The sequence below is a fragment of the Gorilla gorilla genome, chromosome 18, assembly GCF_029281585.2.
Source record: "Gorilla gorilla gorilla isolate KB3781 chromosome 18, NHGRI_mGorGor1-v2.1_pri, whole genome shotgun sequence".
In the NCBI taxonomy this organism is placed as follows: domain Eukaryota; kingdom Metazoa; phylum Chordata; class Mammalia; order Primates; family Hominidae; genus Gorilla; species Gorilla gorilla.
The window spans coordinates 86863794-86891590 of NC_073242.2; the positions used below are offsets into that span (position 1 = coordinate 86863794).

General features: G+C 55.0%; 2 protein-coding genes across 13 annotated transcripts in view; both read left to right on the top strand.

The window, feature by feature from the left end:
• DRC7 (dynein regulatory complex subunit 7) overlaps positions 1-4939 on the top strand; it is a 39329-nt gene extending 34390 nt beyond the window's left edge. For 6 of the 7 annotated variants that reach the window (XM_019012303.4, XM_019012302.4, XM_019012305.4 and 3 more), the window contains 2 exons: positions 1169-1308; positions 1403-1691. In XM_019012303.4, coding sequence (XP_018867848.1) covers positions 1169-1308; positions 1403-1496 — 234 coding nt within the window. In that variant the 3' untranslated portion in view covers positions 1497-1691. Of the gene's footprint in view, positions 1-1168; positions 1309-1402; positions 1692-4638 lie in introns of those variants that run through there. The other variant, XR_010131576.1, reaches the window with a different exon arrangement.
• Positions 4940-5680: 741 nt separating this feature from the next.
• Positions 5681-27266, top strand: KATNB1 (katanin regulatory subunit B1). 6 transcript variants are annotated; one of them, XM_004057716.5, is made up of 20 exons: positions 5681-6086; positions 7209-7514; positions 11915-12045; positions 14606-14723; positions 20852-20952; positions 21286-21327; positions 21666-21749; positions 21965-22080; positions 22555-22626; positions 22803-22953; positions 23102-23292; positions 23414-23544; positions 23969-24019; positions 24955-25022; positions 25144-25263; positions 25370-25519; positions 25866-25942; positions 26017-26091; positions 26378-26494; positions 26836-27266. In XM_004057716.5, exons 2-20 carry the CDS (start codon positions 7475-7477, stop codon positions 26966-26968), a joined length of 1968 nt encoding a protein of 655 aa, XP_004057764.2. In that variant the 5' UTR covers positions 5681-6086; positions 7209-7474; the 3' UTR covers positions 26969-27266. The 6 variants fall into 6 exon arrangements, with proteins under 6 accessions (XP_004057764.2, XP_018867852.2, XP_055220384.1 ...); XM_019012307.4 differs by having other exon boundaries at positions 5958-6086; positions 25815-25942; XM_055364409.2 differs by having other exon boundaries at positions 6066-6347.
• The last annotated feature ends 531 nt before the right edge of the window (positions 27267-27797 follow it).

Below are 27797 nucleotides of genomic sequence, written 5' to 3' on the forward strand. Positions count from 1 at the left end.
GATGGATGGGTGGATGGATGAATGGATGAGTGAGTGAGTGGGTGGATGGATGGATGAGTGGGTGGATGGATGGATGGGTGGATGAGTGAGTGAGTGAGTGGGCAGATGGATGAATGGGTGAGTGGATGGATGAGTGGGCGGGTGGATGGATGAGTGGATGGATGGGTGGATGGATGGATGGATGGATGGGTGGATGAGTGAGTGGGTGGGTGGATGGATGAGTGGGTGGGTGGATGGATGGATGGGTGAGTGGGTGGGTGGATGGATGAGTGGGTGGATGGGTGGGTGGGTGGATGAATGGATGGGTGGGTGGATGGATGGATGGATGGATGGATGATGGATGGATGGGTGAGTGGGTGGGTGGATGAGTGAGTGAGCAGGTGGGTGGATGGATGAGTGGGTGGGTGGGTGGATGGATGGATGAGTGAGTGAGTAGGTGGGTGGATGGACGAGTGGGTGGGTGGATGGACGAATGGATGGATGGGTGGATGGATTGGTGGATGAATGGATGGGTGGATGAGTGAGTGAGTAGGTGGGTGGATGGACGAGTGGGTGGGTGGATGGTTGGGTGGATGGATGGATGGATGGATGGGCGAGTGGATAGATGGACGGTTGGATGGATGAGTGGAAGGACGGATGGACAGATGGATGGGCAGGGATGGGTGGAGGGATGGGCAGAGGAATAGATGGGCAGATGGCTGGGTAGACAGAGAGATGGTACATTGTAACAACTCCTAGTCCTTGACCCATTTTTGTTGGTCAGGCACACACCATGTAGTTCCCGTGCACTACTAAGATTATGTCACTTAATCTTCACAAGGAGCTCTACAAGGGGAGGGGGGAGTACAATGACCCTCCTTTTGTAGACAAGAAATTGCAGGTTCTGAAAATGCCAGTAACTTGTCCAGAGCTACATGGCTCTCTCAGTCTTGCCCCCTGCTCTGATCTCATGGACATGACATCCCTATAAACATGACCCCACTGGCTCCCACCCAAGATATTTTGTGGCCCCTGCCTCTGTGGCAGGTATGGATAGGTGGCTTGTGTGAGTGGGGACAGTGGGGCCAACCGTCATGGTGCTGTCTAGTGACCCATGGGATTGCAGCCTGCAGCCTGGGTGAAGGTCAGCCTTGTCAGTCCTCCTTCTCTGTCCGCCCTATGACCACAGGAGACCCAGGAGCTGCAAAAGAAGCAGCAGTGGTACCAGGAGAACCAGGTGACGCTGACACCCGAGGATGAAGACCTGTACCTGAGTTACTGCTCTCAGGCCATGTTCCGCATCCGCATCCTGGAGCAGCGCCTCAATCGGTGAGCAGGCAGGGCAGGTGGAGAGAACCCACTGGGAGGCTGGACCACCAGCTTTGTAACCCCTCACCCTCTTTCCTTGCCTCTCTGACTTCAGACACAAGGAACTGGCCCCACTGAAGTACCTGGCTCTGGAGGAAAAGCTCTACAAGGACCCACGCCTGGGGGAGCTCCAGAAAATATTCGCTTGATGTCCCTCCTGGGGCCTCAGCCAGAGCTGCCAGAGAAAGGAAACCTCTTCCCGCAGCCTGGCTCCTGTGTTCCCTCTATCCAGCCAATGCCTGTTTACACAGACACTTGGCCTCACTGCCAGCCCACCTCCCCTACAGCTCTGTTTGTTCCTGCTTCTCATGATTTTCCTGTAAGTAAACACACTCTTAATTTGCCATTTGTGCCTCGCACTTCACAAGCTCCAGCAGCAGCCTTTCTCTTCTTCTGTTATCTATAGCCTGGGACCACCCCCTTCCTCCCCTTGGCCTGTCATTTGCTTCCTGTCCTTCTCTCCGTTGGAATGTCAGGTCTTCACAGCACCTCTGCAGATGGTCCCACAGCCATCTGCAAACAACTGGTTAGATCTCAATGTGACTAGGGTGGCCCACCTCACCAAGTGGGATGGGGAAAGCTAAGATGCATGCCCCAGAATTTGAGGACTGAATCCCAGCTCCTCCTCTTACCAGATACCACTTACCCATCTGTGGAATGGGGTAGCATTGTTGCATTAAATAAGACTTATGGCCAGGTGTGGTGGCTCACACCTGTAATCCCAACATTTAGGGAGGCTGAGGCAGGAGGATCACTTGATCCCAGGAGTTTGAGACCAGCCTGGGCAACATAATAAGACCCCATCTCTAAAAAAAAAAAAAAAACGAAGAGCCAGGCATGGTGGCATGAGCCTGTAGTCCCAGCTACTCAGGAGGCTGAGGTAGGAGGATCACTTTCACCTAGGAAGTCAAGGCTGCAGTGAGCCATGATTGCACCACTGCACTTCAGCCTAAGCAACAGAGCAAAACCCTGTCTCAAAAAAAAAAAAAAAAAAGACATAAATTATAAAGCAGGGAGGCTGGGAATGGCACATAGAAAGCAGTCATTAAATGTTAGCTTACAAAATAGCCAAAAAACACATGAAATGGCTGTCAAATTCATGAGTCATCTGGCAAATGAAATGTCACAACACCCTCTGGTATGAAAAAAATAAAAAGTACTGGTGATGATGAGAAACAACTGGAACTCCCAAATAGCCTTCCTAGTGAAAGTATAAATCAGTACAACCATTTTGGAAAACTGCTTGGCATTATCTATTAAAGCTAAACTAAAGCCCAACAATTCTACTCTTAGGTTCTACTCCAATCCATCATTCATCAAGTAAGAATGATGAACAACTCAACCGAAATGTAGATAGATAGTTATCTGCTAAAAGGCATGTGCTAGAACTTTCATAGCAGCATTATTGATAATAGCACCATACTTGGAAGTTACCTAAATGCCCATCAAGAGCGGAATGGATACATAAATTGTGGTCTTCAGATATTTTGGGTTGTCTTTAACTGCTTAGGGAGAACTGCTTAGGGAGAATGCTACTGGCATCTAGTGCATACAGGCCAGGGATGCTGCTAAACATTCTACAATGCCCACAATAGCCCCCCACAGCAAATAATTATCTAGGTCTAAATGCCAATAATATTGAGGTTATAGAGTATATTAGTCTGTTTTCACACTGCTGATGAAGACATACTCAAGACTGGGTACTTTGTAAAGAAAAAGAGGTTTAATGGACTCACAGTTCCACATGGCTGGGGAGGCCCCACAATCATGGCAGAAGATTGGTGGCAGACAAGAAAGAATGAGAACCAAGCAAAAAGGAAAATCCCTTATAAAATCATCAGATCTCGTGAGACTGATTCACTGCCATGAGAACAGTATGGGGGAAACCCCTCCCATGATTCGGTTATCTCCCACTGGGTCCCTCCCACAATATGTGGGAATTATGGGAGCTACAATTCACAAGATGAGATTTGGGTGGGGATACAGCCAAACCATATCATAGAGCAATGAAAATGAATGAACTGCAACACAACTATATGGAATGATATGGTCAAACTGCCTAAGTATAATGTCAGAAGATTCAAGACACAAAAGTACATACTCTATTATTCCATTTATGGAAAGAACAAAAATAAGGAAAATTAATTGGTGATATTAGAAGTCAGGACAACCGTCACTCTTGGAGTGTGAGGGTTAGTGAATGGATGTGAGCATGGAGCCCTGGGAGGGGGTTCTGGTTTCTAGTCATGTTCTGCTTTTTGACCTGGGTGTGTTCGGTTTGTAAAAATTCATCAACCTTGTGCACTTACAATGTGTCCTCTGGAGTGTTTTTGAGTGCTTGTTGTCAGGAATCTAATCAAGCCTTTAGCCCTAACTTAAGAAATTCAAGGGAAGAAATGCATTTAAGAAAAACTTCCATCTAACAAGAACTTCAGGAAATTCAGGTAAATGATACTAAAAGGAAACATTCCTAACGTGGGACAATCTAGGTAAATGGCCTGATCTCTTCAAAAGATCGATGTCATAAAAATAAAAGTTTGGGGACAGAAATGGAAAGAACTTAAAAGAGTCAAGTGTGGTGAATACTGATTGGTTCTTAGTTAAAAAAAAAAAGTCCTAAAAGGTTTTTGGGATGACTGGGGACATACGAATATGGACTGGTTGTTACAGAATTAAATTTTCTTAGCAGTGCTGATAACAATGGTTATTGTAGAATAAGGACATTATTTTTATTTTTATTTTTTGAAATGGATCTCACTCTGTCGCCCAGGCTGGAGTACAGTGGCCCCATCCCAGCTCACCGCAACCTCTGCTTCCCAGTTTCAAGTGATTCTCCTGCCTCAGCCTCCCCAGTAGCTAGGATTATAGGCATGTGCGCCACCACGCCCGGCTAATTTTTGTATTTTTTGTAGAGACGGGGTTTCATCATGTTGGCCAGGTTGGTCTCGGACTCCTGACCTCAGGTGATCCGCCCGCCTTGGCCTCCCAAGGTGCTGGGATTGCAGGCGTGAGCCACCGCGCCTGGCCAAGGGCCTTATTTTTAAGAGATACATGCTCAGTATTTGGTATTGGGGTGAAATATCATATCTACAATTTTCAGATGGTTCCGAAAAAGACACACAGACGAAGCAAATATGGCAAACTGTTAACAAGTGCTGGAATCTACGTGGTATCATTATATTGTCTTTTAAAGTTTTCTCTGTTTAGTTTTTTTTTTTTACAATACAAAAGTTAAAGGGAACTGCAGGCTAGACAGTTTTGATCCGATGTTATTCTGCTAATCTTTTAAAGGTGCCTTGCGGTGACTCACGCCTGTAATCCCAGCACTTCGGGAGGCTGAGGCGGGTGGATCACCTAAGGTCAGGAGTTCAAGACCAGCCTGGCCAAAATGGAGAAACCCCGTCTCTACTAAAAATATAAAAACTAGCCTTAGCCCGTCGTGGTGGCGGGCGCCTGTGGTTCCAGCTACCCAGGAGGCTGAAGCAGGAGAATCTGAAGCAGAAGGCTGAAGCAGAAGGCAGAGTGGGGACTCCCCCACGCTTTGGCTTTCAGAACAAGGGTTCGAATTCTGGGCTATTACTTTCTGACCGTGTGGTTTTTTGCAAGCATCTTAACCCGGGCCTCAGTTTCCTCATCTGTAAATGGGAACAGGAATTCCTACCCCTTAGGGTTGTACTGGGCGTTATGTGAGCCCAAGGAGCCCTGACCTGCGGTGAGAGGCTGGAGGCCGAAGGGCGAGGTTCGAGGGGCTCTGGGTGCCTGGGACAACCTCTGGGCAACAGGGAGAGGCGGCTGCGGGGCCAAGTCTCTCCTAAGCGGCCACGCGAGGGGCCCTGAGTCGAGAAGGGTTACGGCGCTTCCCAGAGCCTACCCCGCCCAACGTGTCACAAATAAAGTTGGCCTTTCTCTGATTCCCTGATTGCAGCCATTCAGGGAGCAGCCCCTTGCCCACGCATCCATTATTCGAGGCGGTGGCTGCGTGTGCAGTGCTACAGGGTTCAGCGCCTGCCTCGGCTCCGGAATCAGGCTGTTTCCTTCTAGACCTCCCATGGGGGATTCAAGCCAGCGTCCGGGTCAAAGAACAGGGACAAAGTCCTCCTGCCACGGGGGACCATCTGCAGGCAAAGTGAAGAATGAGGAGCTTCTGCAAAATGCCGACTAAGGCCTCCTTAGGTTTTGCCCCACTCCAAGATGGAAGGCCTGAGGCTTCACACTGCCCCCGAAGTCCCTTTCCCATTGGCTATTTGGGAATTGGGTTTTCCAATAATGCGGACGCTGATTGGTCAATTCAGGACGGTTGCTCAAGCCATTGGCGCAGCCGCCATTGGAGGGCGGCTCTCAAAAGTTTTCAGACACAAATTAGGTTCGAGGAAGGAAACGGAGAGGAAAGGGAAAACTTGAGACGGAGGCGGGACTAAGGAAACGGCAGCTTGCATTGGTTTATTAGAGGCCAAGGGGCGGCTCTTGGAAGCTCCTTCCTCTTGATTAGTCCGATTTAGGAAAAGAGGGCGGGTACTGAGGAAAAGCGGCAGAAGCGCCTGCTTCCATTGGCCAGTCCTGGCAGGAGGCGGAGCACCCGCGGCAGCTGATTGGTGCGGGAGGCAAGGTGGGCGGGGCTCTGAGCCGGAGGTTTTGTTGTGAGGGTCGGTTGTCAAGCAGCGGCCAATCAGGGCAGGGGATGGAGGCAAGTGGGGGTCGCGCCTGGAGCGGAGCCTCGGCCTCCGGAGCCGCAGCTGCAGGTGGAGTGGGCAAGGGAACGAGGTGGCGAGGGGACGGTGGGCCCTGGGCTGGGCCGAGCCAGGCGGGGCTGGCTGGGCTTGCGGGCAGAGAGCTCTGAGCGTGGGGAGGCTAGAGCCCGTACTCCGCAAGCAGAGGGTTGGGAGGATCAGCCGTGGCCGAGGGACCTGCCCCCGCCCCCGGACGAGAGGGGTCGGGGTGGAGGCCGGAGGGGGCAAAACCAGGGTGGCCGGAAGCAGAGCTGGGGGTCTGCAGAAGGGCAGGTAATGAATAGGGAGAAGAGAAGTAGGAGAATGAATGAATGGGAGACCCCGGGAGCATATGGGAAAGGGCAGTAACGGGAGTCTGGCGAGGCAGGGGCCACGTGAGGGATATCGGGAGACAGGATGTGCATAAGTGGGAGACTCAGGGGGCAGGGAGAAAAGGGAGTGTGAACGGAGGACTAGAGAGGCAGACCCGGGGACCCAGGAGAAAGGGGACGGAGGGGAGCGGGCTCATGGGAAAGAGGTGAAGTGGCTGTGGGAAGGACGTGGGAGGCTCCATGAGGAGGCCTTTTAGAGTTGAAGAGTCATAGCCACTCACGCCCAGACTGGAGGCCTAGTTCCTAGCTCTGTCCTTGGGAATCGCAGGGAGCAGGAGTGGTTCCCTTGCCAGGAGCTGGGGAATTGGACCATCAGGGTCGTCTTCGAGATTCTTTCCAGGGAGGACTTCAGTGGCCGTCTCTGGAATGCCTTTCCTAGGCCCATAAGCTTAGCTTCTGACTCCGCTCTCCCACATCCCACACGTCAGACAAAAACAACGACTCCCAGGAAATCTATGTGAATTGCAGACACGTGGTCTTCTCCGCCCCGCTGCGGCTGCTGCACTTTAGGCAGCCAGCATCCCGGAACAGAGCTGCAGCTCATTATCCTGGCCTCTGGGAGGAGTTTCTTTCTCCTTATGTTCCAAATCACCCTACCTGAGGTGCCCCCTCTGCAGATTCCCAAACCTAATTTGCAGTGCAGCTTCTGACTCTGGTGGCTTTGGTGGGTGTCAGTCTTTATCAAGTGGCCTTGGTGATCCAGGGAGCAATAGCTCTTACCAAGCATTTTCTAACATGACGTCACCTCTTGTTTGTATTGCAGCCCTGTATTGAGCTGAGATGGCTCGAGCCTAACATTCCATGATCCAGGATCGTGACAGATGTGCACAGGCTGCTGCTGTTGCTGCTGTGGGTAATTTGGAACCACGAGGCACCCCAGGGCCAGAAGACGAGGCATTCTGTCTGCCTGGATGTGTGGGAACTCTCTGCCAACTTGATTGGTGGATCTGGGGGGGGATCCACCCCCACCCCACGAGGAAAGCACAGTTTGTTTTGTGGGTGGGGCTTCAGGTGCCAGCCAGCTGAAGGATGGCCACCCCTGTGGTCACCAAGACAGCCTGGAAGTTGCGTGAGTGGTTTTCATTTTTCTTTATCACCCCATTTATTCTGTTAGCGGCTTGTTGCTGGGAGGCCTGAACCCACAGCTTTGTTTCCTGTTCTTGGCACAGGAGGAGACTCCTAGACTTTGGAGTAAGATAGACCATGATGTAAATCATGACTGTGGCACTTCTTAGCTGGGTGACACTGGGCAGGTGACTTAACCTCTCTGAGGCTCAGTTTTCTTATATGTACAATGAGATGACGCCTGCATTCTATGGTTGCTGTGAAATTCAAGTGACAGGATGGACCCATCCTAAAGCACTTAGCACAGCATTTCCAGTTAGGCTGACAGTGGGGTGAGAAATCCTGAAAGATGTTCACAGCATTCTCAGACATCTCACAAGTCAAACTTCCCCAGTCAGATAAAAGCATCTTGGGCCTGGGATGGGGGAAGGAGTGGGAGCGAGGAGGGGCGGGCAGGGGGATGCAGACAGGGCTCGGACTGTAACTGATGGGCACTGCCCAGTCCCACCATTGCCCTATGCAAGTGGATCTAGACTCTTTCATCGGAAGACTTCATACTTTAACAATTATTGAGGACCCCAGAGTGCTTTTGTTTGTTGGAGTTATATATCTGTCAATATTTACCATGTTAGAAGTTAATACTGAGACATTTTCAAACAAGAGTATATAATCAAATAGGCCTCTAGTGATGTTCTGGGAAACTCCACCGTATGCTTGAGAGCAAATGAGAGTGCAAAAGGCAGATGCCATCTTAGTGTTATTGTGAAAATCCTTTTGTCTTCTCAGACCCCCCGAAAGGATCTTGAGGATCCCAAGCATCCCCAGATCATATTTTGAGAATTCCCCTACACATTGGCACCTTGGTGGGCCCTGCCCCACCTATTGTAACTGGTTGGCATAGCTTTTGTGTGCTCCACCTGGTCACTGTCTGCTGCCAGCTGTCCCTGGGCTGGTTTTCAGGAGCTGGGACAAGACTCCACACTTTTTTTTTTTTGAGACAGAGTCTCACTGTCACCCAGGCTGGAGTACAGTGGTGCAATCTCAGCTCACTGCAACCTCTGCTTCCCAGGTTCATGCGATTCTCGTGCCTCAGCCTCCCGAGTAGCTGGGATCACAGGCACCCGCCACCACACCCGGCTAATTTTTGTATTTTTAGTAGAGACGGGGTTTCACCATGTTGGCCAGACTCGTCTCAAACCCCTGACCTCAGGTGATCCACCTGCCTCAGCCTCCCAAAGTGCTGGGATGACAGGCATGAGCCACCATACCTGGCCAAGACTCCACACTTTTTAACCATGAATTTAACCATAAGACTCTGGGCAAAGCTCTTTGCAGGGCCTCTGTTTCCTTGTTTGTTAAGTGAGAGGTTTGGGCCATTTTCATGTTATTCCCCAAAACTCTAGGGGTCTGGGAGAACCCTGTTATGGTTCCCCAAGGAGGGCACACTTTGGTCAGAGTGGCTTTGTAATTATTGGGATTACGTATTCATCCCTTCGACAGCTGGCCTTTCCCCAGAGCTAGGCACTGGGGAGCCACTGGGGGACAAAGTAGTCAAGGTCTCTGTACAGCGGGAGCTCAGAGCCTGGGGAGAGCAACAGGCAGGAAATGGATAACCGTATCCCTCTGTGTCTCCTCTAGTTGCAAGCTGGTGCCTGTGCTTTGAATCAGTTAGCTGGAGGGTAGGGGTAGGGGTGGGGTGGGAATGCTGCAGGCTGCATGAACAGCAAGTGCAAAGGCCCTGAGGCAGGAGGCTCAGTGTATTGGAAGGACTCAAGGGAGGCCATGGGCAGTGGCACAGCAGCAGGAGGAATGTGGGGCCGCACGGACCTAGTGAGTTCTCAGGACCCCAGCCCTCCTGAGGCTGCCGTGCTTTATCATAAAGGCAAGGCCAAGCCATCAGTGTGTGCAAGCAGGAGGTAATGAGATCAGGCGTATTGGGCTTCTGCTGCTGCTGCTGATTTCATGTGCACGGTGGTGTCCATGGGAATCAACTCTGAAGAGCCCAGGGCAACGTGACCTCTAGCTCCTTGTGGCTCCAGGGTCTGGTGAGGATCAGAGGTGCGTGGCCCACATGAGGTCGTTGAAACCTAGTACTTTGTATCTTGCATTTGGGATGCTGATCCTCAGCCCCTCTGGCCACGCCGCACCGTGTTCCCCAGCTTTGGCTGGATGTGGGGCCCAGGTTGTACTCCCAGAGCTTGGCCTGCCAGTAGACACTGAGGATTTTTATTTTTTATTTTTGGTATGAAAATCAAGTATTCAGCCTGGGCTGTTGGTTGCTGTCCAACAAGCCAGGATGAAGGAGGAGCTCTTGGGGTGGTACCCCGTGCCTCCTTTGCAGGTGCCTGTGCTGTGTCCCTGCCCCTCTGCCCTGCCTCTGTGGGCTCCAGTCAGTCCCTGGTCAGGCTGCTTAGAGGGGAGTGATGTGGGCTCCTCCAGAAGGGCCCAACTTCTAAATCTTTCTCACCCCAAAGTCTGCGGTTTTGCCAGCTCAGTGTCCCGCCCCCACCACCGTCTGATCATACTGGGGCATATTTCGTGCAAGGCCTAGAACAGGCACCCAGAAAATACTGATATTATGAATGAATGCCCCTAACTCCAGGGGCAGCAGTCCTGAGGCCCAGCGAGGTGGGGCCCAGCCAGACACTTTCCCTGGGAGGAGTGAGGGCCAGGGGACAGACAGAGCCCCCCAGGTGGGCCAGGGGGAGCGAGCAGTGCCTCCACGGAGAGGACACCAGGCTCGGGCACGGAATGCCAGGGAGAAGATGCTTTGCCCTCTTTCTGGGTCAGGTGGAAACTCTCGAACAGACACATGTCTGTGGCTGGAATTCCTCAGGTTTCTGTCCCGACAGTGTCCAGAGGACAGAAGGCTCTCATCGAGACGGGACTAAAGTGGGGCCCAGCTCCCTGGGATCCCCATGGCGAACTCCCAGCGCCCTGGCCCAGGTTTGGGCCCACATGGAACCCTTGCCCTTGCTGGCGCTGCTGCCTGTTCCGGCTCTGCCCCGACCGGCCCAGGAGGCAGGGTGTCATTGGTGAGATTCAGCCTGCGACTTGTCCCCTGGGTATTCCTGGTGGCCCCTTGGAGCCCAGGTTTCTGGCAAGCAGCTTCCCTGGGCCCAGTTTCCCAACCTCCTTGTGGTCTGAAGCCCGCAGCAGAGACACCCAGGCAGGGTGGAGTCGGAGCTGGGGTGCAGGAGGGGCCTCTGTGGAGCGCCGTGGCTGCAACACCCTTTTCCTTGGCGTCACCCACGCTGGCCTTCCGGGTGCCTCGGGGCGTCAGCACCTTGGGGTTTTCCCCTGGCCTGTGTGGGGAGAACTGTCTTTTTTCTCCCTTCTTTCCTGGAGGAGCTCATGCAGGGATGGGCTCTGAGGCCCGGGCCGCCTCTTGGTTCCCTGCCTGTGCTTTGCTCCCTGCAGAGTCCTCCGAGGCTCATGTCTGCCATCTCCACGGACCAGGCCAGGGCCTTGGGCTGTCTGCACAGGCTCCTCCTCTGTGTGGTCAGCCCTCACCCCCACCCCAGCTGCTCAGTCTGTTGCCTCCTGCCCCCTCCTCATGAAGCCCACCCTCTGGTACCCGCCCAGGCCCCCATGCCCACTCTCTCATGGTGACTAGCCCCGAGTCTGCCCAATGTCACGGAGCCCTCGCCTGCTACTAAGCAGCACGTAGGCGCGCTCTGAGGGAGTCCTCAGCATCAGGTGTGAGCAGACACCATGGGCATCCCCACTTTCCAGACGAGGAGCCAGGCCCTCAGAGGACAAGTGACCTAGTAGCCAAGGCCACGCAATAGCAGATCACAGACCTCAGACCAGAACCTGATCCATGATTGTGAATCTGAGCTGAAGCCCTGTGCAGGCTTACCTGGAGGCAGCTTGTCTAGAGGTGACTTCGGTTGTTCTTAAAGTGTGTTCTCCAAAGCAGGGTTTGTATGTACACACAAGCAGCAGCTGAGAGGTATGTAGGCAGTGCATGGGTCAATTTTTTTTTTATTTTAATAACTTTTTCTTTTTGTATCATAGAGTATCATGAGTATATCAAACTTGTAATTTCATGGACATTGCTTAAGCTCAAGCTAATAAAAATAGCAAGTCAATTTTAAAAATTGAGTATAACTAGTCAATATTACCAGGGGATGTGCAGAAACAGGAAGAAAATCATGAAGTCTAAAGGTAGGAAGGACAGACATGATGAAAGTTGAGAAACAGTGATTTCCGTCTCAGGCCCATGCCCTGCCCTGTCTGCTGGTCCTGCAGCTCATGGTGGACACCAAAGGGGGAGCTGAAGGAGGCAGATCCTTCCACTGGGCTTCAGGTTCCAAAGTGGGTAGCCGAGCAGGGTCACCCCTCCTTCACAAGGCCCCATCGGGCTGCCCTGATGGCCTCTCCCTCTCCTTCCCTGTGTAGAAGAGATCGTCGCGCATGCCAGCAATGTGTCCTCACTGGTGCTGGGCAAAGCCTCCGGGCGGCTGCTGGCTACAGGTGGGGATGACTGCCGCGTCAACCTGTGGTCCATCAACAAGCCCAACTGCATCATGGTGAGCCCCGACAGCCGGCAGGGGGTCAGGACAAGGGCCTGGGGAGGGAACAGGGACAGGGGTTGGAGGCTGAAGAATGAGCAGCTTCTCAGACTCTCTTGAGCCCAGGGCCCCTTATCCACTGGGGCCCAGCTCAGGGGTGGAGGGGGCGTGGTGGGGACACCATCAGTGCTTCCCCCAGCTGTCTGCTCAGTGAGGCCCAGGACAGCCCAGCATGGCTGGGACAGTGGCCAGCCCTCAGGAGCGAGGAAGTTACCTGCCTGTGGTACTATTAAGAACTCCAGGCAGGCTTCGTGAGAAGATTAAAATAAGCCCCGGGCCTGTGGTTGAGCCAAAAGACTTGTACCCCTCCCCTCCCACCTGCCCATCTGCCTGCCTGGCAGCAACATGTGGGCGTTTATTTTAATTCATTCCGAGCCTTCATTCCCCAGTGAGGATTTGAGGGGACCTGGCTGGAGCTGGTTAGGGAGCTAGTTCTTAAATAGCATCTCCCCACTATTTATGCAGCTATATGTTCAATGCTGGAAACTGTTTTCCAAATAGGAGTGCATAAAGGAGAAAACACAAAATTAACTACATATAGTTCCGTTATCCAAAGGCCACCACAGTTGGTGTTTTGGTGTGAGTCCTTCTAGATGCTGAGACAGATACATATACGTGTACATGCACATAAGTGCACACTTGTACATGCATGTACACATGTATACACACATACTCATACAAGCACACACACATAAATAAAAATACACTGCCACTCTTGTGCAGCCTGGTTTTTAAAAATAACAATGTTGTAAGGATTTGCCTGTGTCAACAAGTATTCTTTTACAACATAATTTGAATGGCTTAATGGTGTTCCATTGTAGGGATGAGCTGTAATTAGCTTAGCCACACCCTGTTATCAGCATAGAGGTTGTTTCCGGCTTTTTTTGGCTCCGCTAAAGCACCCTGTGGTGAACATCCTCAGCCACCTAGATCCTTGAGCAGATCCATGATCATTGCATTCAATCCAAGGGTGTGTGCTTTTGTTAAAGCTTTCAAAACAGATTGCCAAATTGCCCTCCAGAAATCATTTTACATTCTCACCAGCAGCATGGGAACCTGCCCTTTCCTCCCTGCCCCAACCCCCATCCCTTGCCAACCAGGGAGTATCATTGTTTTGACTCTTGGTGAAATAAAGATGAAGAGGAATAGGCCGGGCACAGTGGCTCACGCTTGTAATCCCAGCACTTTGGGAAGCTGAGGCGGGTGGATCACCTGAGGTCAGGAGTTTGAGACCACCCTGGCCAACATGGTGAAATCCTGTCTCTACTAAAAACACAAAAATTAGCCGGGCGTGGTGGCAGGCACCTGTAGTCCCAGCTACTCAGGAGGCTGAGGCAGGAGAATCGCTTGAACCTGGGAGACGGAGGTTGCAGTAAGCCGAGATTGTGCCACTGCACTCCAGGCTGGGTGATAGAGCGAGATTCCATCTCAAAAGAAGAAGAAAAAGAATATGGCAAAGGATGAATTTCTTAGTAGAAACTTAATCACCTCAGTGTTTTTCTGAGATCCAGGGGGAGAACTGAGATCCACCCCAGCCTCAGCAAGGGTGCCAGGGGTCAGTAATGATGAATTGAAATGTTTTGTTTTACTTTGTTTTTAGGATTCAAATGTGTTTTCTACCCCCATGAAATGCCAAAGTAGTAGCATACACAAGTTGAAAAGGCATCATCAATGACTGACCAAAAATAGGACATGCCACGACCCCCAGAGAAACGGGGCCAACCTTCTGGGGCGTGGCTTGCAGGCTTGTTTTAGAACGCCAGGTGCAGCTGTCAGGCCCCAGCCGGCCTCACCCCGGGCCACTGCCCTGGCTCACACACACCAGCCTCCCAGGCCTCGCAGTGCCTCCAGCCTGCCGGGGTCTCTCTCCCCTTGGGGTTTCTGTGCACGCTGTCCCCCTGCAGACCGTCCACTTGGATTTATTTTTATTTTTGAGTATGGGATACACTTATTCTGTTCAAGAGGATCCACAGTGAAAAGTCTTCCACCCTCCTCCAACCCCCACAGCCCTCTCCTTTCCACGGGGATGGGCAGTCAGGGAGAGCCAGGGGTTCTAGAGGGGCGAGATGTGTGCCCAGGACTAGGCAGGCCTTGGTTCTGCTGTGGCTTACCTCGCTGAGGGGCTTGCCTGGGGCAGAGTGAAGATGGGAACAGAGCGGGGGCAGGGTTGCTTAACTTAGGGCTGAAGGGACAGCATCCCTTTATCTTGGCCAGTCGCTCCCCTCCAAGGGGCCCAGGGCCATTTCTGCAGGTGATGCCCATGTCAGAAGCACAGCAGGGAAGAGGGAGGTGGTGGGGGGATGACTGGGGTTTGGCCACTCTTAGCCCTGGGAGCTGAGGCCGAGAGGAGTAGGTGCTCAGAAAGGGCCTGCAGGAGGGCTAGGCTGTGGCCCCCATGGGGCGCCCCCTCCTGCCTTAGCCACTTCTTGCTGAAGCCTTTCCGGGGGACTTGGAATTCAGGGCGCAACTGCAGGGGTCTGTCCAGCAGTGCACTGAAGCTGCTGCTCTCTCTCCACAGAGCCTGACGGGCCACACATCCCCAGTGGAGAGCGTCCGCCTCAACACCCCCGAGGAGCTCATCGTGGCTGGCTCCCAGTCGGGCTCCATCCGTGTCTGGGACCTGGAAGCTGCCAAAAGTAGGCCTCCGAGCTTGCCTCCTGTGCACGCACACCTGCCTTAGTCTTCAGGCTCTGCAGTTGTGCTGCTTCCTCCAGGAAGCCTGCCTGGACTACGTTGGCTGCTTTGCTCCTGGAGCACTAACCGGGCAGTGTGGCACCCACTCCACCCCCATTAGCCTGGCATTGACATGCACTGCTGCCTCGTGTGGGTGGGGGGATGTGCAGGTGTGTGTGTGTGTTTGGATGTATGTGTGTTTGGATGTGTGTGTCTGCGTGCACGTGTGTGTGTGTGTGTGTGTGTGTGTATTTAGAACCTAGAGGACGTCACATGCCGCCAGGGGCCCTGCAGGTCACATGAATGAGTGAGGTGGCTGCGTGGGACAGCCATGAAGAACCGGGGAGCTTGTACCCTGACTCCAGGTGGTCCCCACTCTGCCTTGGCTCCCTGGTGCCATTAGAGGCAGCCTGGAATGGCCAGATCCGTTTCCTTGTGCTCTGTTTTAATTTAGTTTTCATCTGTATGGAAGTTGTATATAGCCTAAAATTTAAAACCTCAAATACCAGTATTGCTACAATTAATTTCAATGGAAAGAGGAAACTTCTGCCCCACTCCTTCCCATTCTCCATGAGCCTAAACTTTCTGTGCTTTCGTCTGTGCTTTGCTGATCGCCTCCACCTTTCTAGACCACATGGTCATACCACAGTTTCTTTCTTTTCTTATTTAAAAAACACCGTGGCCAGGCGCAGTGGCTCACGCCTATAATCCCAGCACTTTGGGAGGCCAAGGCAGGCAGATCACCTGAGGTTGGGAGTTCGAGACCAGCCTGACCAACGTGGAGAAACCCCATCTCTACTAAAAATACAAAATTAGCTCGGTGTGGTGGCACATGTCTGTAATCCCAGCTACTTGGGAGGCTGAGGCAGGAGAATCACCTGAACCCGGGAGGTGGGGGTTGTGGTGAGCCAAGATCGCACCATTGCACTATAGCCTGGGCAACAAGAGCGAAACTCCATCTCAAAAAAAAAAAAAGTTAACACATTAGTTATTCTCTTCCTACGGTAAAGGATGAGAATTTAGCTCTCTCATGGCACCACTCCCAGCCCCATGGCTCGTGTTTCTCCTCCCACCCTCCCAGTAGCACCATTTCAATAGGCGGTGTTTATAATGTAAGGACACATAAGTGTCATTTACCACTGACTATTTCTTTTTAATAACTTGGTTTCCCTGGAGTTAATAATTGTTCTTTTTTTTTTTTTAATCTGTGTGTTTTCTATGTCCATATTACTCATTCATCCCCAAATTCTCTGCCAGAAGAGTAAAGCTCCTCCTGTTTCTTTGAAACCCATCCCATAATCCAGGCGCCTTTTCTCAGAGCCTCTCCTCTGGTCCTAGTGACCTGCAGCCCAGCTGTCATCCTGGGCCTCTGTGTCTCTTCTCTGGGGAATTCTCTCCGTCTGTTGTTCCTGGTCCCACGCCGCAACCTTTCTTGGTTTTCTCCCTCTTTTTGATGGAGCACATTCTTTTGTAGCTTTCTGAGAAAGGGTGCTGGGAAGGCATAGTTTTGGAGAACTTCCATGGCTGAAAATGACTTTCTGCTACCCCCATCATTTGCTTTTGTGTTTGTTTTATGAGTCTGAGTATAGAGTTCTATGTTGGCAATAAAATATCGCCCTTAGAATTTGGAAGGTGCAGCTCTTCTGCCTTTTAGGTTCTAGGGTTGCTATTGGGAGGGGCCGGTGTTGTTCTGATCCCAGATCCTTCACAGGGGACTGGCTTCATTCCATGTTCTGTCTCTTCCTTCCTCTCTCTCTCTCTTTTCTTTCCTCTCTCTCTCTGTCTCTGCAGGCTTTTAGGGTCTTTGTCCCAGTGTTCTGGTGTGGTGAGCCTTGGGGTGGGTCTGCTTCCACCCTGTGCTAGGTCGTCACTGGTTTCTTGCGGTTGTGGTCTGGAAACTCATGCCCTCAGTTCTGGGCTGAGCGGAGAGTCTCACCCACTGCTCCTGTGCTGTGCCTCGGTGCCTTAGCAGGTGGTGCCAGCTCTACGGATTTTTCAAGAGAGGCTGGAAATCTGGAAATTCATGTGGAGTCCACCCATTTAAAAATGTTGACAGCTCATTCAACATTTGTTTCAGAACACCATGCAGGCCAGCACTGTGAGGTCCAAATAAGACCCGTTGGCCTGATGCTTTTCTTTTCTTTTCTTTTCTTTTTTTGAGACAGTGTCACTCTGTCACCCAGGCTGGAGTGCAGTGGTGTAATCTCAGCTCACTGCAACCTCTGTCTCCCAGGTTTAAGCAATTCTCCTGCCTCAGCCTCCTGAGTAGCTGAGACTACAGGCACGGACCACCATGTCCCGCTAATTTTTGTATTTTTAGTAGAGACGGGGTTTCTCCATGTTGGCCAGGCTGGTCTTGAACTCCTGACCTCAGGTGATCCGCCCGCTTCAGCCTCCCAAAGTGCTGGGATTACAGGAATAAGCCACCATGCCTGGTCTGCCTGATGCTTTTTGATAGCCCTGGTTGGATCATCCTGCGTGCCAGGCAGGAGGCCACCTACCTGAAGCCCTGGAGAGGAAGCAGCAACGTGGATTTTGCCGAGGCTGCTTTTTCCAGAAGAGAGCCCCTCTGGCCTGGCTGAGACTTCAAGATTCTTCTGGGCCTCTCCTTGGTTCATGCTCTATGTTGGCGGCAGGGCAGCAGCCATGAGCCACACATGCACGGTGGCAAGGTTCCCTTTGCTCAGGAACAGTGGGCTCTCTGTGTAGGTGGTACTCAATAAAGATGCACCCAGCCTCTTCAATGATGCTTGCCTACTCAGTGATGGTCAGTTTAAGAACAAAAGAGCCCCAGGACCTCTTTGATAACAAACAGGACTGCAGGCTTTGCGTCTCGGCACGTGATCGCACTGCCTGGCCACACTAGGGCATGCTGTGCTTGGTGTCGCTGAACTCAAGCGGGCCAGGGAGGAGTGAGTCCAGGATGGCTGGGCTCTCATGGAGAAGATGGGAAGGCTCAGGCAGAAGGTGGGCAGCTCCCTGGACCTGAATCCCAGCGCATGGGCACCAGCCATTCAGTATTCACTGAAGAACGAGACAGAAGGGAGAAGCCGAGGGCACCGTGCCCCCTGTCCAGGCTTTCTCAGCCACAATTGTTTTGCTCACAAGGGAAATGTGAGGAATTCCTTGAGGTGGCTGAGAAATGAAAACTGAAGACTGCTGGATTCCTGGGCCCTGGACGGCCAGGGCTGGCTGCTCCAAAAGGAACTCATTACGAACTCACGGCCCAGACTCCATCCTCGGAGAACCCGATTCAGTACTGGGGTGGGCCCAGGATCTGGATTTTAATAAGCTTCCAGGTGATTCTGATGGACAGCTAGGTTGACAGATGGGCAAACAGAGGCCCAGGGAGAGCACGGAGCTTAGGAAAACCCCAGTAGCTGCAGGTAGCAGAGGCTGGGACTTGAATCCCGGCGTCAGGACTCCCATCCCAGTGTTGTCTGTTCTGCCATTGGATGGAAGAGAAACTTGCCATCAGCACAGCAGGCAGAGCTAAGACCTCCGGCCCCCCTCTACACCCCCTCGCCAGAGTGCAGGTGACAGTGACAGACAGGCAAATTGAGGCCCCAGGTGTGGAAAGGTTCCAAAGAGAGCTGCTCTGCGGGCATGGTGGCTGACACCTGTAATCTCAGCACTTTGGGAGGCCAAGGCAGGAAGATCACTTGAGGCCATGAGTTTAAGACTAACCTGGGCAACAGAAGGAGACCCCATCTCTATTTTTTAAAAAAAAAAAAAAGGAGAGAGAGAGAGCTGCCTCATATCAGTTGCCTTGAAAGGCCACCCATCACTGGAGGGTTCAGATGTAGGCTGAGGAGGTGCTCAGCTGGGAGGCGTTGGGGGTTCCTGTGTGGGACAGACAGACCCCGGAGGCCCCTCCACTCTGCAGTTCCTAGATCCCATGATTGAATGTAGGCATCAGAGGCCTTCATGGGACAGAAGAGCAAGGGCAGGAGTCAAGCCGGAAGAATGTGGTCCTGCCTGCTTTCCACAGCGCAGCCAGAGGGCAAGGGTGGCTCAGCGCAGGGGATCCCACGGGATCTCACAGGAGGGCGGCCGGTGCTTCATGCAGCCAGCCCACACAGGGTGGGACTCCACCACATCCTCTCTGGGCAGGGCAGGATTTTGGAAGCCTTGCTGTGGGATCCAAGCTGAGTGGGCTGGGAGCGGGTGTGGACTGGAGCAAGAGCCAGCGTGGCCTCCTTGGCCAGGAGGCAATGCCTAGCCCCCAGCAGCACCTGATAGCTACACGGAGCAAGGAGTGACAGCTGCAGAGATTCTGGTGCAGGTGAATTGGATATGCATTCGACAGACTCCAGAGGGATGTGAAAGTGTCCAGACCCAGCTCCAGCGCCAGACAGGGCCAGCTGCAGAGGGGCGCTGAGGCCTGGGGAGGAGGAGAGAAGGCCCAGCTTGCGGGACAGCCAAGAGCAGAAGGCAGGCCTTGTGCAGGAAGAAATGTGAATGGGACTAATTAAGACTGGCATTTATTGAGCACTTACCATGTGCAGAGCCCGTGCTAAGCACTTTATGTATGTTTACTCCATTCTGTGACCCAACATGAGGCCCAGAGACAGTAAGTGATTGGCCAGGGTCACACCACCAGTGAGGAGCGGAGCCAAGGCTGATCCCAGTATTGTCTGATGCCAGAGCCCACATCCTGACTTTGGGGGTAGAGAAGATCATACAGTAGAGTTCATTTAATTCACCCAGTGCTTGGATCTCGACTCTGCAGTAAAGTGTTATATATGGAATCTTGAATACCTCCTCTGACAGAGAGCTCACTACCTCACAAGGTGACCTATTGCACCTTGGCTCAAAACTAAGAATGGCTGGACTCCCACATTTCCTGACCCTGGCACTCGGGATGGTCAGTTTCATTCAGATAGTGAATTATGAATCTTTCCAAAAGCAGGAAACATGAGACAAATTTGAGTGGTACTGGAGGACACCCTGAAACACACAAGGTTTGCCTCCAGGCTGGGCCGCTTCTGGCCATGGAGATGCCTGCGAAATCTTCAAGGAAAGGATGGGAGATGTGGTTCCTAGGGCAGTGGGAGGCGATCAGGCCCCACCCCAGGAGTTCTTTGGTCCTCGCGTGTCCTCCCTGTGTCCTCTCAGTTCTCACTGCTCCTCAGTGTGTCCTCAGAGCCACCCTCAAGATCCCTTGGACAGAGGTCACCCAAGAAGACTGGTGTGTGCACCAGGGCCACCCCAGCCATGCCCTCCACTTGCCCTTCTTAGGACCTTTGCCCATCACCTCCATCTACCTAACAGCATCCCTCATCCTCCACCCACTGACATCTACTCAAATACCACCTCCTCCATAAAGCCTTCCTGGATTTCTCTTTCCAACCAAGCAGTTTCTCTCCCAGCTTGAACCTCTCCTGGTCTGTCTCTCTCCTTGCACTGTCTTGGGTGGGGTTCAGTGCCCTGCAAACCATAAGCTCCACACCCATGGGGCCTGAACTGAGTGTGGTGGTTCCCTGGTTCTGCTTCCGCTGGAGCACAGTCTGTGGGGAGAGTGTGGTACAATTTCTGCAGACTTGAGGTAACACAGGGCTGTCATCTCTCAAGAGAAATATAGGAAAATTAGTTGTTGGCGGGATGCAGTGGCTCACACCTGTAATACCAGCGCTTTGGGAGGCCAAGGCGGGTGGATCACTTGAGGTCAGGAGACCAGCCCAGCCAACATGGTGAAAACCTATCTCTACCAAAAATATAAAAAAATTAGCTGGGTGTGGTGGCACATGCTTGTAATCCCAGCTACTTGGGAGGCTGAGGCAGGACAATTGCTTGAACCCAGGAGGCAGAGGTTGCAGTGAGCTGAGATCACGCCATTGCACTCCAGCCTGGGCGACAGAGCAAGACTCCTTCTTTTCAAAAAAAAAAAAAAAAAAAGGAAGAAAAGAAAATTCGTTGTTAGGGTGGTGGGACCCTTGATTATTTCCTACTGTTTTAAAAATATGTGTTATTGTTCTATTTTTCTGTGCAGCTAATCCAAAAGCGCACACACAAATGCCCACAGCAGCCCTTCCTCTGCCAGCCTTCTCATTTGCCTCTTAGCCACTGTCTCTGCTTTCCTTCTTGTTAGTTCTTCGCACACTCATGGGACACAAAGCCAACATCTGCAGCCTGGATTTCCACCCGTATGGCGAGTTTGTAGCCTCTGGTTCCCAGGACACAAACATCAAGGTGAGAGGCCAGTCCGTGCCCCGTGTCTCCTGCTGGGCCTGTGGCAGGACCAGCCCAGCCCAGCCCTCAGTGCTGGATGCCTGCTGAGGGGACCTCTTCCCTTTCTGCAGCCACATCCACACCATCCTAGGGAAAGCGGGTGGCAGGCATCTATCTGCCAGATGCTTCTGCTCAGAATGCCAGCTTTAGTGAGCAGTTTCTGTCCTTGTCTCCGTGGGGAGTAACGACCTAGAGAAGGCTGGGCCCCGCCCTCTGCTCACGACCGTACACCTTCCTCCAGTCGTGGCTCTGACCTCTCCTGACTCTGCCCCTCTGCTTCTCTCTCCCCCACAGCTCTGGGACATCAGGAGGAAAGGCTGTGTCTTCCGATACAGGGTAAGGATGCGCTCTGTCAGTGACTCCATGAGCACCTTGTGGGCATTGAGTGTGGTGTGGTGCCCAGACCCCAGCAGGGGGTGGAGGGGATGGCTGTCCCACATGGGTGATAACATAAAACATGGATCTGGAGCCGAGCAGAAGCGCCATGGGCGGCCCACCTGGATCCCCTGGCTGTCCATGAATCCCCTAGAGCCACGTTCATCAAACTGCTCCAAGCAGAACCAGGCGGGTAACCAGTGTTGTTAGATGGAAGGGGTCCCATAGGAGTGAGGAGGCAGGGAGAGGTCTGTTGGGCCCAGGATCCCAGGGTGAGCTCATGCCGTGTCCTCCCTCAGGGGCACAGCCAGGCCGTGCGGTGTCTCCGGTTCAGCCCCGATGGGAAGTGGTTGGCGTCGGCCGCAGATGACCACACCGTGAAGGTAGCTCCCGGCCTGACCTGGGCCCAGAGGCTGGGGGCTGGGGTCTCCTGATCACAGCAGGCTGAGTCCTCACCTCCCTCCTGATCGGGCTCACATGTCCCAAGCCTATCCCGAGTGGAAGGTAGCTTGTGGATAAAGAGCTTGGCCTGGATTAGAGGGAGGGTGGGCAGCCAAGATGCCTGGTCGCCCTGACCTCCTCCCTGCCCTGCCTCCAGCTCTGGGATCTCACTGCCGGCAAGATGATGTCTGAGTTCCCTGGTCACACGGGGCCTGTCAACGTGGTCGAGTTTCACCCCAACGAGTACCTCCTGGCCTCCGGCAGCTCTGACAGGTGAGGAGGAGGAGCGAGGCGAATTGCTTGTGACTGCTGTCCTTCACCACCTTGTCCTCTGCGCGTGTCTCTACTGCCGGTCTGTCACTGTCTGGGGTGTCATACGTCTGATGATCCTGTGTGGACTGAATTGGATTTCAGCCGAGCCAGGACTGGACCCTGGTCTATCTCCCCTGGCTCTGGTTCCCTGGCCCCAGTGTCCCAGGTCTGTGGCTTCATGGGCAGGTTGGGACCCAAGGCATCTAGTGGGACCCCATAGGGCAGGGAGGTTCGTGGCTGTTGGGGCCAACCCTGGGGCCAGGGCCATCGGACCGAGCCTCCTCCTTGCAAAGTCAGGGCCAGCTCTGCCCCAGATGTTGCTCCTGGTGGCTCTGCCCTGGGGGAGAGGTTTCTAGAGAGAAGCTGGCTTCCCAGGGACATGTGGAGGCCAGGATGAGGGATAGGCTTCGCAGCACAGCCTGGCTGCCTTTGCAGGACAATCCGTTTCTGGGACCTGGAGAAGTTCCAGGTGGTGAGCTGCATCGAAGGGGAGCCTGGGCCTGTCAGGTACGCAGGCTGTGGGGTGGGCGGCCCAGCGCTCCTCCCGGCAGTGGGGCGTGGCTGTGGGTGGGCCTTTCCCATCTCCGCTGCTGCGCCCTCCCTGCCCTGGGCCCTCTGGATTCCTCGGGGTGGGGACCAGGCTGGGTGCCACAGGACCCACGGCCATCTCTCGCCTGGCCCAGGAGCGTCCTCTTCAACCCAGACGGCTGCTGCCTGTACAGCGGCTGCCAGGACTCACTGCGTGTCTACGGCTGGGAACCTGAGCGGTGCTTTGATGTGGTCCTCGTCAACTGGGGCAAGGTGGCCGACCTGGCCATCTGCAATGACCAGTTGGTGAGAGAGCCATGGCACCCACCGCCCCCCACTCCCACAGGGCCACCCGCCTCCCTCCAGCCCAGGCCCCTCCTCCTACCCCCACACTGGGGCTGGGATTTTGCCCCCTCGGCTTGCAGTCCCAGCCCCACCTCTCCGCTTTCTGCAGATAGGTGTGGCCTTCTCCCAGAGCAACGTCTCCTCCTACGTGGTGGATCTGACGCGTGTCACCAGGACTGGCACGGTGGCCCGGGACCCTGTGCAGGACCACCGGCCCCTGGCACAGCCATCACCCAACCCCAGCGCCCCTCTCCGGCGCATCTATGAGCGGCCCAGCACAACCTGCAGCAAGCCTCAGAGGTGAGGGCCTGGGGGGCCTTCGGGGGCCCAGGAGAGGGACTGTCACAGGGGAAGCCTCGGAGTTCCAGCCCTGGGCCTCACAGGGCACCTGCTTCCGTTGGGCTTGGCCTCACGCCCCCAGGGTGAAGCAGAACTCAGAGAGCGAGCGCCGCAGCCCCAGCAGCGAAGATGACCGGGATGAGCGCGAGTCCCGCGCGGAGATCCAGAACGCCGAGGACTACAACGAGATCTTCCAGCCCAAGAACAGCATCAGTGAGGCCGGGCTCCCGCCCCCAGCCCAGCGTCCCCATCGGTGAAAGGGAGGCTGGGGGTCCTTCCAGGGTAGCCTGCTGTGGCTCCGCATCCCTTTAACTTCCTCCTAACCCACACCTGGGCTCCGTGCCCTGTCCTCACGTTCCCTGGGCCTTGCCAGGCCGTGCTCTGATGGAACTGAGAGGGGGGCCTGGGCACTCCCCAGCAGCGGCCCAGCAGCTGCTCAGTGTCCCAGTCCCTGCCCTGCCAGGGACAAGTGGGCTGGGAGGGGCAGGACTGAGGGTTCCTGGGACCAGGAGCAGGGTCCACAGTCTGCAGCCGCATGCCTGGGAGCCACCCTCCGTCCCCCGCACTCTGACAGGGCCCTGGGTCCCAGGTGGCCTGGCCAGGAGCGCTCACAGCCAGGGGCCTCTTTCCTCTGCAGGTCGGACGCCACCCCGGAGAAGTGAGCCCTTCCCTGCACCCCCAGAGGACGGTGAGTTGGGTGAGCCCGGTTTCCCAAGGTCTCTGATGCCCCCCATCCCTCATCTTCTCTTCCTGTGAGCCCTCCCAACAAGCCCCTTCCCAGGACCCTCCCCTCTCAGGACACGACCCACAGCCTCTCCCGCTGGGTCTCTGCCCTCTGCCTGTTACGTGCCAGGTCCCTGCAAGACCGACAGTGCCCCCCTAGGAGCCCGTGCCCTGGTGTGTGGGGGACAAACATGGACACCACCACACGGGGGGGCCTGCCAGGGGCACTCGGGCTGTGGAGGACGGAGAGGAGTCACTGGGGGCCCACCTTAGATGGGGTCTGCCGTAGATGGGATGATCGGGAGGCTCTCAGGAGGCCCAACGCCTGTCGAGGCCTGGGGGCCAGCGAGAAGAGGGAGAGAGAAGTGCTTCTGGCAGGAAGGGAGCTGAGAGGAGGGGAGCTGGGGCGAGTCCCAGCAAGAGGTCAGGCCCACAAGGCCTCAGCTGGGGGTTTGGATTAAGAAGGGAGAAAACATGATCTGCACTGTGGTTGGCGAAGGGGCAGGCATGGGGCCATCTGTCCTGCAGAGTACCCCTGCCCTCCCCTCAGGGACCGTCCTTGCCGTCGGTCCTGGCTTTCCTAGGAGCCTCCACTTCCATCTTGCCAGTCATCCCAGCCCCCTCCACATACATGCCAGTGAAGGGACAGGATGGCCACATCCTAGAGCCCCCTGGGTCCCACCCACAGGCAGACCTAAGGTTGAGTTGGGGGAGAGGGAGGAGGCAGGTCCAGGCCTGCCCCCAGGTCCTCTGGAACCCCCACGCTACTGGCCTGCAGCCTCCCCCATGCTCCTGCTCCATCCCCCCATTGCAGATGCTGCCCAGAGTCCCGCCCTGAGCCCTGCCCTTCTTGCCAGGCCCTTCTGGCCGGACCCAGTCATCTTTTCCTTTTGCCTCCAGATGCAGCCACAGCAAAGGAGGCAGCAAAGCCCAGCCCTGCCATGGATGTGCAGTTCCCGGTGCCAAACGTATGTCCATGGAGGGAGCATGGTGTGGGGCCTAGAGAGGGTCCTGACCCAGGGTTGGGGGTGCCTCGGGAGGCAGAGAGGGAGGCCCCAGGCCGGCAACCGCTGAGTTTCACACTTTCAGCTGGAGGTCCTGCCCCGGCCCCCAGTGGTTGCTTCCACACCTGCACCCAAGGCTGAGCCTGCCATCATCCCTGCCACCCGGAACGAGCCCATCGGGCTGAAGGCCTCCGACTTCCTGCCCGTGAGTAGGAGCCCAGCTCGAGGCATGGGTGGAGGTCTGTGGGTGGAGGGCAGAGCTTTGCTGCTGGCTCCTCCCATGCCAGCATCTGGGTGTCCATCCCACGCAGGCCGTGAAGATCCCCCAGCAGGCCGAGCTGGTGGACGAGGATGCCATGTCACAGATCCGCAAAGGCCACGACACCATGTGTGTGGTGCTCACCAGCCGCCACAAGAACCTGGACACCGTGCGGGCTGTGTGGACCACGGGCGACATCAAGGCAAGTGCCCACCCTTGCACAGGGCCTCATCTCGCCCCCCTGCCCCTGCCACCTGCCTGCCCGGGCTTGGGGCAGAACAAGAAGAGGCCACCCATGGGGGACAGTGTGGAATAGGCCATCCCTGACATCACACCATCTGTTTCCGCCATCATCATCATCATCACAGACTGCCATTTAGTGAGCATCTGTTTACATGCCTGGCCTTACACTCACTGCATTAGGTGCAGTGCTGAACACCCACAGCCCCATCAGCACACCCACATTCACGTTCGTGCCCCCACCCTCACCCTCACAGGGCCACACTGTCCCCCACTGCCCCACCCCTGACGGTGCTCTGTTTGCACAGACGTCGGTGGACTCCGCTGTGGCCATCAACGACCTGTCGGTGGTGGTGGACCTCCTGAACATCGTCAACCAGAAAGCGTAAGTGGCTGCAGAGGGGGAGTGGGCGGAGGGGCAGGACTGGGCTGATGGCAGCATGTCCTGGCCTCTCCTAGCTCCCTGTGGAAGCTGGACCTGTGCACCACGGTCCTGCCACAGATTGAGAAGCTTCTGCAGAGCAAGTATGAGAGGTGCGTGTGGGGAAGCCATGCCTGCCTGAAGCAGGGGGAGGGGAGAGGTAAGAAGCCTCCTCCAGAACCATGGGAAGGACCCCCAAGAACCTGGGTGTTCCTTTGAGCTGGCTGTGAAGCATTGCTGCCCCTCAACAGTCCGGAGGTGGGAGTGGAAACAGGCGTGTGTGGGTGTATGTGTGTGTGTGTCTGTGTCTGTTTCTGCCCCTCTCCTTTGTTCCTTGCTGTTTCTCTTTCTGTCTGTGGCCCTTGGTCCATCTGTGACTTCATCCATCTCCCCCTAAAGCTACGTCCAGACGGGCTGCACCTCCCTGAAGCTGATCCTGCAGCGGTTTCTGCCCCTCATCACAGACATGCTGGCGGCCCCACCCTCTGTGGGTGTGGATATCAGCAGGGAGGAGAGGTGAGGGCAGCGCATGTGTTGGGGGCAGGGGTGCCACAACAGGTGAGGGGACAAAGGCCTGGAGGCCTGGGCCCCTCTTACTGACAGTCCTGCTGGGACAGAGTACAGAGGAGGCGTTGGTCTGGGGCCATGGCTCAGGGTGTGGGTGGGCTTAGCCAGAGCTGGGTTCCTCCATGGCCTGGCTGTGCCCACAATCCCTGGCAGGGCCTGGGTGGTTCCCCTCTGGGCCTCCGCCTTCCCTTGGGAGGAAGGGCTGGAGCAGTTAGGACAGCAAAGGCCCTGGGGTTGGAGGGGGGTGGTGGTGGTGCCAGCTGGCCCCTCAGGCACTGCCCTCTCTACAGGCTGCATAAGTGCCGGCTCTGCTACAAGCAGCTTAAGAGCATCAGCGGCCTGGTCAAGAGCAAGTCAGGCCTGAGCGGCCGCCATGGCAGTACCTTCCGCGAGCTGCACCTGCTCATGGCCAGTCTGGACTGAGGAATGCAGTGGGCAGGGGCGCTCGGCAGCCCACAGGGCCTGGCCTCAGCCCCCACTCCTGTTCCTTGTGCGCCCACTGGCCCATGAGCCTCTGCCTGGCCCCTGCCGCTGTCCTGTGGCCGTCCTGGAGGAGGTGATGCTGGTCCCTGGCCACCTCTACAGCCCTGAACTCTTGAGACAACTCTCTCCAGCAATAGCTGCCCAGCTTTGCCCAACTGTTGCTTCTTGGGGCAGCGAACTGAGCCCTGGGGCTGCTGCTGTAATTTATAAGGCAAATTTTATTAAATTTGTAACTATTCCCAGGTTTCCTTGTGGGGAATGTTTTCTGCTGGCCACAGGGCTCCCCGGGCCCAGGAGTGCCTGCCCCATGGTTTGAGATGAGGCCACACCCCCTCCAAACCCGTGGGTGGGGCTCTGGGCCATGTGGCCAGCAGGGGGCAGCAGAGAATCAGGCCTGTGGGACAGCACCAGTTCAGCCAGTTCAGACTGGGAAGGAAGGGGAGGCGGCAACCACCCTTCCACCACTGGGTGTTGAGGTTAGGGGTGGCCCCCACCAGCCCGTTCCTCCCCACCTCAGCTACACTCAAGCTGTCTTATGGACACCCCCAGGATGCCTCCAGGGGCAGGACTAGAAGGGCACCTGCCCCTTCCTCTGAGCAGGGCTCCGATCAGCTGTCACTCCCTGCTGGAGTCCCCAGCACTGGCTGGCGGGAAAGGGCTCCCTGCTCCGTGGTCACTGCGACAGGTGGGCCCCCTCCTGCTCCCAAGGCAGGGACCAGGTACAGCCCCACCCCGGGGTGGTCAGGGTCCTCGGCACTGGAGGAAGGTG

Bases quoted from the DNA above. Each gene is read 5' to 3' on its own strand.
- KATNB1 (XM_019012307.4), top strand. From the start codon at position 7,475: ATGGCCACCCCTGTGGTCACCAAGACAGCCTGGAAGTTGC. The intron at 14,724-20,851 runs GTAGGCCTCCGA...CCTTCTTGTTAG, and splicing joins GGACCTGGAAGCTGCCAAAA to TTCTTCGCACACTCATGGGA. The intron at 22,627-22,802 runs GTACGCAGGCTG...CGCCTGGCCCAG, and splicing joins GGGGAGCCTGGGCCTGTCAG to GAGCGTCCTCTTCAACCCAG.